Source organism: Cariama cristata, unplaced genomic scaffold (genome assembly GCF_000690535.1).
Source record: "Cariama cristata isolate BGI_N322 unplaced genomic scaffold, ASM69053v1 scaffold4408, whole genome shotgun sequence".
In the NCBI taxonomy this organism is placed as follows: Eukaryota; Metazoa; Chordata; class Aves; order Cariamiformes; family Cariamidae; genus Cariama; species Cariama cristata.
Genome location: NW_009632696.1, coordinates 61,648 through 71,887, shown reverse-complemented (window position 1 = coordinate 71,887; position 10,240 = coordinate 61,648). Strand labels below are relative to the sequence as shown.

The following is a 10,240-nucleotide window of genomic DNA, read 5'->3' as shown; positions in this document are numbered from 1 at the left end:
ACACCACACAGCTTGGTGCTGTTGGCAAAGTTGCCAAGTGTGCCCTCAATCCCACTGTCCATGTTGCTGACAAAGATGTTACACAGCTCCAGTCCCAATGCTGACCCCTGAGGAAAACCAGTCATCATCTGTCTCCGCTTGGACATCTAGCTGTTGAGTGCAACTCTGAGCGTGACCATCCAGACAATTCCTTATCCTGAATGGTCTATCCATCAAATCCACATCTCTCCAATTTAGAGACAAGGATGTCATGCAGGACAGTGTCAAATGCTTTGCACAAATCCAGGCAGATCATGTCAGTTAAAGTTTATCTGTTAAAAGTAAATGCAGGAATGAAGATAAATTAGTCCAGGCAGGCTGTATTCTCCACATCTGAACTTTGGCACTTCAAAACCCACTTATGGACAAGTCTGAGAAGCTGAGTGGGATGTGTGGCATGTCACAGTGCCCGGTGGGATGAGTGGCAGCCTTGAATTTGTGACTCCACCTAGGGAATTAATGCCATTGTTCTTGTAGCTATTTCAGCCCTGCTTCCTGGAGTACAGTGCTCACTGTAGTGATTACATCTCGTAGTTTGTTCTTGCTTTTGATTATTGCATACGTATGAGGAGGCATGGAAGAGGAAGGCGGGGAAAGAGAGTTAGCAATCGAAAATATATATATATATATATATATATTTTCGATTGCTAACTCTCTTTCCCCGCCTTCCTCTTCCATGCCTCCTCATACGTATGCAATAATTGCACTTTGTAGTAACCCACAAGTGAGAAACAGTCGTGAACCATGAAGCACATAAAATTCAAGCTGGGAATAATGCTTATTATTAGAATATAGAAATATTAATTTTCCCAGAAACAAGGTGGTATACTGCTCAAACAGTTTGCCAGGCATGTAACAGAGACTCTGTCAAACAAACCAGCAATCACTGGTGATCCCAGACATCTGAGAAAGGAGAAGTAGGTGCATGTGTGTGGGGACAGACAAAGTGGGAAGAAAATTAGTCCCACATTTATTCATTTTGTTTTTTTCAGGGGAGAGAAAGTTTCCTGCTGTCTTAGCTCCCCCTCCTGGCGGTCAGGAATTCGGCTCGGTCAGATTCCTGTTGCCTGACAAGAATCTGCACACGACCCAAATTTCCAAAGACAAAACTTTTGTTGATTATAATATCATGCCTTTTAAAAAGGGATTTCCTGAAGCCTGCATCCTTCTGGGAAATGTGTCTGCTTAATAATTTGCAGGAATGTAGCTGGAAAGAGATAAAACTCTTGGAGGAGCGGAAGGTGAGAGAAGAGCAAGGGGGAGAAGGATAGCAAATAGTTTTTACAAACATTGTTGCAAGATGTACCACTGTCTAAACTTTCTCCTGTCTTTATCAAGGCAGATCCAAATTCATTTTGCTTGCCTCCAGCAGGCTACCTGATCTGAGCTTTCAACAATAATTGTAAGTGCAAATTGAGAGGTAAAACCAGAAATGTCCTGATTAGAGCAGAGTAGAACACATGAGGGAAGAGCTCATTTGTATGAATTTGCTGAATCATTTTGCTAACAGTATTGCAAAGGCAATAATGTCTTTTTCTGCCAAAATCTTTCCATGTAGACTTCATAGTGTCTGTGTACAGAGACACTCTAAGGTTTCCTTCCAGTACTAGTTATTGATCATTATCCTGACATCAATGCTCACTTTAGAAGAGACCACCAAGGGTGGTTTCTTCTTTTCCTCTTCACCTCTTTTTCTTCCTCCTTACCTCTTCTTCTTACATAAAACACACCCCTAACTATGAAGCAGCCGCAGCAGCAAACATGCAAAAGCACTTCTGGTAAAAGCACTTTGGTTCCTTTGGGTCATTTTCTCTGTGCCTTTGATGCAGAGATTATAGACTCATATTAAAATTTGAACACAAAATTCAAACCCAAGTAACCCATAGAGAAATGTATGCAGTAAACCATCACCTAAGCCTCCTAATCAGTTAAAAAACAAGCAGGATGTTCATTCATGTGTAAATGTGAACTCTACTTATGTGGAAAAAAGGGATTTGTCAGGTATTATTACACAATTATTTTCGTTACCAGATGATAGAAATACTGGGGCATTTTTCTTAAGCACTAAGAACTAGCTTTCAGAGGAATGGAATTAGATTCGTTTTCTGGGTGTTCTTCAATTCCAGACATAATAGCCTTGTACTTACTGCATATTATAATTACATAGAGTAAGATTATGACTTGATTATGACCTTGGTCTGCAGTAAAGCCAAAAAAATTTATGCCAAATGGTTTTGTGCTAAATGAGAGTCACTGACTGGTAATAGTGAAAAGAGTAGGTATGACCATTTGGGTTTGGTTTTGCTTGCCTTTGAATTTTTGTTGCATGGCACTCAGGTTCAAATAAATGGATGACCTGCTAGGAAAAATGGCACTGAGTGGTTAGAATATCAGAGAAAAAAAACATGGTTTCCTGGGACCTATTTTTTATTATTTTCAGGATTCCTTGAAGGAAAGAATAGCCAAGTGTTGTTAATTTTATTCCCTCTAAAAAATTAATAGCCTTAATATAAAACATGGGAAGACTAATGAAGACAGACAACTTGGCTTCAGGAGCACAACAAAACTCCTGTGCTTATAACATAGGGCTGTAAGTAATCATACGCAGGCTGTGCTCCATATGCTATCTCCTCCCTGTATTCTCAGTTATCTCCCCTGAACATTAATAGGTTCTCAGACAGCCACGGAGACCTTGACTGCTATGCCTGGGACTGCATGTTTGGAAGACTGCAGCATGAAACTTGAGAAGGATGGCCCTGAGGGCAGCTTTGGAGTTTCTTTAGATACCATAGACACAACCACTGAGGAAATACCGGTCAGTAGTTAGGAAAAATTTCCATAAGCAGGCTGCTGGTGGGTTGTTGGGTTTTTTTCCCTAGATACCATAAATTTATGATTGAGTAGCATTTTTAGTAATGTATTAATTATTGAAACATGTTTGTTTATTGAAGCTAAATTATTTCATGGCTATGCACAGCAGGGTGACTAAAACTTGAAGTTGTGTGGACGATTCTGACCAGTGAAGGGGAAACTAATAAAACCTTCACCTTCCCAACTTGCAACCAGATGTTTCAGCCTTTAAATACCTTTAGTCAAAATATCTTAAGGGAGCTGTTCAATTCCAGTGTTGAACAAAAGAAAATTTGAAATTATTATCCAGTACACAAAGTCAGAACTGTTCTTCTTCAGCTACCATTAGTTATGCCAAAAGGGAATTTAAATAAGGCAGATTTGAAAAAAGACAGTGAGATAAAAATGTTGATCAGAAACTCCTCTTAAGATATGAAAGGGAACATTTCCATTGATGTCAGCAACTCAGGCCACTAAGCCAAATTTTCAGACGTGGCCACCTAAAACATGTGCATATATTCTCATCTATTTCAATATGCTTTTCTCAACTTTATTATGTCATTCTTCAAATCCTGATGGGATTTAATATCCTGGCTGCAGTAAGACAGGAAATGTCCTAGACACTTGGAAGACACGGCTTGTGCTCCGAGGAGGATATAATGAGAAATAATAGAAATCAAGTGTACAGGGTAAGGAAATAGAAGCAAAAATGACCAAGGTGATGATGGAGAGATGTATTATTACTGAGGCATTTATTTGTTGATTTCTTTAATTTTAAGTTAGTTGCAACAGATTCCCTTACCTTCATCCTCTCTTCCTAGATTGGATTTTGGAACTTTCTGGTATCACAATAAGCAAAGTCACTGCCATCTATAGTCTATGAGTCAATTCCCAAGATTTACAGTCATGAAAACTAAAAAGTGCCCTTAATTCCTCCACTTCAAAATTGTACTTCTGCAAATAATCAGTTCATTTGCAAAGAGACTCAGTTCAGTTCTTGTAAGAATATTGAAAACAGAGAACTTGCTTTAGGAAGTCAACATGGCAGGAATGGGGAGAAAGCTCAATTACTCTACTTGCCTTCAGTTTTGGCAATTTGCTAAAGAAAAAACTGTTTCAGCTTTTCCAGCCTTCTGTAATCGGCAGAGGATGCTTTCCCTTCACAGAGTTTCTTTTTTTAAATCAAGCAGATTGTTCAACCCTTCTATCTTTTTAATGTCTTTGGGGTAGAGATTTCTTGCTGAAAAATACTGCAACTATGACCACTACTATGAGTTATTATTAAACAGTTGTAAAAGACTACTAAGTTAAAACTTTTCCCAAAAACTGTATTTCAACACATTCAGTTGTATCCTTGTTTCCTTATTCCTTCCCTCTGTCACACCACAGTCAACCCTGAAGTCATAAATATCTAATTACATTTGTCCCTGTGCTCTTGCTTAATACAATCAACAGTAGTTACCAATGCATATTTTCTGTACTGAGTTTTATAGTATCGGTTTACTAAGGACTAATAGCTGGAGATCAGGATACTAACATTAATAAAAGGAGTCCCTTTCTCACCATCATAAGAAGAGAAAACAGTAGGAAAGTTTTAACAGATTTCTAAGGGCAAAATCCATGTAACAATAAAAAGGAGATAAACTCCAGAGTGCCAGCTTCCAAAGTGCTGATATGCTTAAGTGACTGTCCAGTCAAAGCTCTTTTACTTGTAATATCTCATGTGTGTTTGACCTGATTTGCTAGAATCATTACCGAGATCTTTTATTCAGGTGCCACATTTACAAAGGTGAGAGGTACTCAGTGCAGAGTCCTAGAATAAGGTGAATGCATAAATCAGTTTTAATATGACATTCCTTTCTTAGCAGATTCCCAACAAACCACTAGCTGCAGCTGCCTGTGGCTGCATGTCCTCAGCTGGGCTTTCTATCACACCCAAGCATCAAATAAAACCTAATCAGCAATCAGACTAACAATCTAAAGGGAGCTCAGTGCAGGGTATTGGTCCTGTTGGGAGGTACAGACTGTCTCTCTCCGATGATGGAAATGGAGTGAGAGAACCACTATTACTACTCTGTGGTCTCAAGGATCTCAGAGGAGGCTCTACGCGTCCTTTCTTACTTTAAAAAGACAGTGTCATGATGGATCAGAGCAGTATGATCTAGATGGGAGCCAGCCCATATTAAAGGCAGATAAATCTCCACACTTAGGCTCATGTTAGAATGTAATCCTGTTAGAGTTTCTCTACAGTATCACGTCATCTTGCATAATTGAAAAAAACCCACTCTTGACTGAAATATACCTGTGAGAGAGAAAACTTTGAACAGTGGGGTAGCTAATCTTACTGTTTCTAGCAAAGGACAACACACAGTATAGGCTGCATTACAGTATATATACATTTACAATTTGAATTTATAATGATAAGCTGCAGGACTTTTCAGGGTCTCACTTTTTATCTCCAACTGTTCTAGCCTTGAGGCTAATACCTGATGAAGCTTCAGATAAATATAGTCATCTACAAGTGCAAGGTTGCAGGGTTATAACTGTTCGACTCCTAAATAGACTTTCTGCACTGTCAGTCCATGGGGCTCCCAAAAGCAGCCTTTGGAATGTGTTATAAACTGCATAGCTGTAGCAGAAGAACATGCTTTCATGTACTCCTGAATTACATTTCTTTCTGAATTACCTGAATGCTGCTTAAGCTGCTTAAACAAAGGAAAAAATATTTTTAAACATGATTTGTATTCACCAAAATTCTATTTTCCTGAAATCCCAGCCCATGAGTTTTGATCTGGGTAAACAAAATCTTGAAAAATACAGTGCTTATGTAACTGCAGTTCGAGACCCTGAGATCTACACATGCTTGGTACTTGTCAAGGTTTATATCCTTTATTAGGTTCAAGTCCGTAAAATGTAGCATTTTTTTTCAGTCATCGGAAACAACATATAACAAGACAAGATAACATCATACAATACAGTATGTTTCATTGCATGCTTTAGAGAGTTGAATTGTTTGATTATAGATCTGAATAATAAATTGTAGCTGGGCATGCAAAAGTTAAAAAGAACACTTAAAACCTGAAAATATACATTAAAGAACTCATCTATACTGAAGCTAACAAATTTGTTTATGTAGCCATTTACAGACAACTGTGTAGCAGAATTAAAAGAAGTATCTAACCTTTATGGTTTCAAAGAAAGTGCTCTCCTGCAAAACTACTGTAGTTTGAGGTGATATCCTAAAAAAATAACTTAGCAGATGTGGGCCTGTTTCATTTAGTGGAAAGCTAATTCTGAAGTCTGTTGACAGCACAGTTCACATCAGAAACAATATCAAGATGATAGTTTTAGTAAATACATGCCTTACAGCAGGGTATCTTGTATTTGTGGCTTACTATACTTATTTAAAAGTCTCTCCTCATAAGTAGCTAATTCACTGTAGTGAGATGTAATAATCTGGCATTGTGCACTAAGTTGGAGAATATACATAATGGCATTACAGAAATAGAAGCAGAACATTCCAGAGTCTGGTAGGAAATGAAAAAAACATAGAGTGTTATTAAACAGTATGGCCTGGAGTTTACTCTGTCAGGCATCAGTGAATAGCATTCATTGAAGTCAGTGGTTCTGCAAAAGAAAAAAAATACCTGAGCAAAAATTTCCAGTTAAATGGTTTAATTTTAAGTTTGTAAAATGTTTTAGTTTTAAGATTTGAAACTGGCTGTGAGAGGAGAGAGACTGAAGGTACAATATGCAAACACAAGTGATAGATCTAGCCTTCACTGAAGTCACTGAAAGTCCTTCAATCACTGCAGTGACTTTGCATCAAATCTATTTCAAGACTATTTAACAGTAATATTAAGCTAATGTTTAATATTAATGCCTTTTTTTCCAGAAAGCCATAAAGAGCACAGCCTTAGAATAGTCTTCCAATGGGCTTGATCGTCCCTATTAAACATTTCATGCTATTCAGCTTTTTCTTTTCTCTTTTCTTTTACAGGCAGGCCAGATCTGGCAGATAGCTGATATGAGAACTTTGCTGACTTCAGAAAGCTGAGTGTAACACCAACAGACTTCAGTGAAAGGAGATATTATCCCTCCAAGCAACTCATGCACAGACAACATTTGGTAGCTTTAAATTAACATGTTGCTCACCTGCAAAGACACAGCTATTGTTTCTTTCAGCACACATGGAGGAAGGCAACAAACTTTGTAACCCTGGCTAATAAGACTGTGGCTTTCTTATCAAAAGTAGGAGGTAGGCCAATTATAAAAGGATTATTTTATACTTAGCCTCCAGAACTTTAACTCTGGCCTGAACACTGGACATAAATAGAAGGCAATTTTAGTGACCTGAGATCTTGCTACCTGTGCTTTATTATTGTTATCAGTTCTTTAACATTTTGGTACTTTATTTCTTTAAATTAGAAATGGGTTTGTGGACTAGAAGGTGGCCCACAGATTGGGCTATTGTCATGAAATCATGGCTCATCTTTTCCCTGGGGCTCTACATGCAGGTCTCCAAAACTTTGTCCTGCCCAAAAGTGTGCCGCTGTGATCGAAACTTTGTCTACTGTAACGAGCGAAGCTTGACCTCAGTGCCTCTTGGGATACCGGAGGGTGTAACCGTCCTCTACCTCCATAATAACCAAATTAATAATGCTGGTTTTCCTGCAGAGTTGCACAATGTCCAGTCTGTACACACAGTCTACCTGTATGGCAACCAATTGGACGAATTTCCCATGAACCTGCCCAAGAACGTCAGGGTTCTCCACTTGCAGGAAAACAACATTCAGACCATTTCTCGGGCTGCCCTTGCTCAGCTTTTGAAGCTGGAAGAGCTGCACCTGGATGACAACTCCATCTCCACTGTTGGCGTTGAGGATGGGGCATTCCGGGAAGCCATCAGCCTCAAGCTTCTGTTCTTGTCCAAGAATCACTTAAGCAGTGTACCAGTAGGCCTTCCGGTGGACTTACAAGAACTTCGAGTAGACGAAAACCGAATTGCTGTCATTTCAGACCTGGCCTTCCAGAATCTCACAAGTCTGGAGCGTCTGATTGTGGATGGCAACCTCCTTACTAATAAAGGCATCGCTGAAGGCACCTTCAGCCACCTCTCCAAGCTCAAGGAATTCTCAATAGTGCGGAATTCACTGACCTACCCTCCTCCTGATCTTCCAGGTACACATCTGCTAAGGCTCTACTTACAGGACAACCAGATAACCCATATACCACTTACAGCCTTTTCAAACCTCCACAAGCTGGAACGTCTTGATATTTCCAACAATCAACTTCGGATGTTGGTAAAAGGTGTATTTGATAACCTCCACAACCTGAGGCAACTCACTGTAAGGAATAATCCTTGGTTGTGTGACTGCAGTATTAAGTGGGTCACTGAATGGCTCAAATTTATTCCCACTTCCATCAATGTAAGGGGTTTTATGTGCCAGGGACCAGAGCAGGTCCGAGGTATGGCAGTCAGGGAGCTTAATATGAATATGTTGTCATGCCCCACCACTACCCCTGGTCTGCCACTTATCATCACCCCAGTCCCAGCTACAGCCATGCCAACTACAGTAGTTCCCACCTCATCAGTTCCTCCCCCAGGCAGCAAACATAACCCTCTCACTCCCACCATAGCCACCCTCCCCACTGTGCCTGACAAGGAGGACGGAGAAAGGGTGACATCTCCTATGTCTGAACGGATTCAGCTCTCCATCCATTTTGTGAATGACACTTGCATCCAAGTTAACTGGATGTCTCTTTTTACCGTGATGGCATATAAACTCACATGGGTTAAAATGGGCCATAGTCTGGTAGGAGGAATTGTTCAGGAACGAATAGTTAGTGGTGAGAGGCAACACTTAAGCTTGGTAAATCTGGAGCCCAAATCCACCTATCGAATTTGTTTGGTTCCACTGGATACTTATAACAATTACCGAACTGGAGAAGACACTGTCTGTTCAGAAGCCACAACCAAGGCTTCCTTTTTGAGCAATGGCAGCAACATCCCCTCCAGCCATGAGCAGACGAATTCTCAGAACCTGGGCTCACCATTTCTGCTGGCAGGGTTGATTGGGGGTGCCGTGGTATTTGTCCTTGTGGTCCTGCTCAGCATTTTTTGCTGGCACATGCACAAAAAAGGGCGTTACACCTCCCAGAAGTGGAAATATAACCGGGGCCGTCGGAAAGATGACTACTGCGAGGCAGGGACCAAGAAGGATAACTCCATCCTGGAGATGACGGAAACCAGCTTCCAGATTGTCTCCTTAAATAATGATCAGCTCCTTAAAGGAGATTACAGACTGCAGCCCATTTATACCCCAAACGGGGGCATTAACTACACAGACTGCCACATCCCCAACAACATCCGATACTGCAACAGCAATGTCTCAGACCTGGAGCACTGTCATACATGATAGTGAGGGGAGATGGGGGTGCCTAAGACAAAGAGAAAAAACTCTGGAAAAAATAACCCCCGAACAGCAATGAAAAAATTACATTTGATAAATGTTACAAAGATGCATTTATGCATTTGAATACTCTGTAATTTATACGGTGTACTATATAATGGGATTTAAAAGAAGTGCTATCTTTTCTATTTCAAGTTAATTGCAAATGGTTTTGTAACTCTTTGCTTTTTAAATCTTTAAAAATATTGCTAAGTACTGTATGGGGTTGTACAATAAGAACCCAATGTCATGGCAAAGGAAAGAATGACTCATTCTTTAAATATTAACCACTTTGCTGTCGAAGCTATCTGAGGGATGTTAAATTTCTAGGTGTCCTGTAGTACAGGAGAATAAGTGCATATTAAAACAGGGTCACTAGGAATGGTTAAAAACGATTTGGATGAAGTGGGTACAACCCTTCTGACTTGAACCTAGCAGTTGCTGTTGAGCTTCAAACAACTGGAAATACTGCCATTCCCCTTTATCAGTTCTGCATTTCCTACCTCCAACTGGAAGCTGGAGTTCTGAGTGCTACCAAAAAGGCTACTTTCTGGTTTGATTAGTTTTCTCCCAATATACTTGGAATAGGAAAGGTAGACAGAGCTCAGTGTCAAACTCAAAGTGACCTTGATTCCTGTTTGCAAAAGCTACTCTGAAAATGTACCCCAATACTATACACTTTTATTGTTTCTCTTTTCATTCTGATTAAGAACCTTTAGGCATTCTCTGACCCTTCTCAGTGGGAGATGAAGGTTATCAGTATGTAACAGATAGCTGTCATTAAGTTGCACCTCTCTTTAATAAAGCAGCATTTGTTGACACAGCATGTTCAGGTAAAGCCTGAATGAGTGAAATTCTGAGTGCTCCCAGCTCTGCAGTATTCATGTAGAATTTGGAAT

At 39.9% G+C, this 10,240-nt stretch overlaps 1 protein-coding gene across 1 annotated transcript; it reads left to right on the top strand.

The window, feature by feature from the left end:
* The first annotated feature begins 6,892 nt into the window (after positions 1-6,892).
* Positions 6,893-10,002, top strand: FLRT2 (fibronectin leucine rich transmembrane protein 2). Its single transcript, XM_009706460.1, has one exon. The coding sequence runs from the start codon at positions 7,320-7,322 to the stop codon at positions 9,306-9,308; it is 1,989 nt and encodes a 662-aa protein (XP_009704762.1). The 5' UTR covers positions 6,893-7,319; the 3' UTR covers positions 9,309-10,002.
* Positions 10,003-10,240: the final 238 nt, after the last annotated feature.

Excerpts from the sequence above, each read along its gene's own strand:
- FLRT2 (XM_009706460.1), top strand. The coding sequence starts at position 7,320 with ATGGGTTTGTGGACTAGAAGGTGGCCCACAGATTGGGCTATTGTCATG.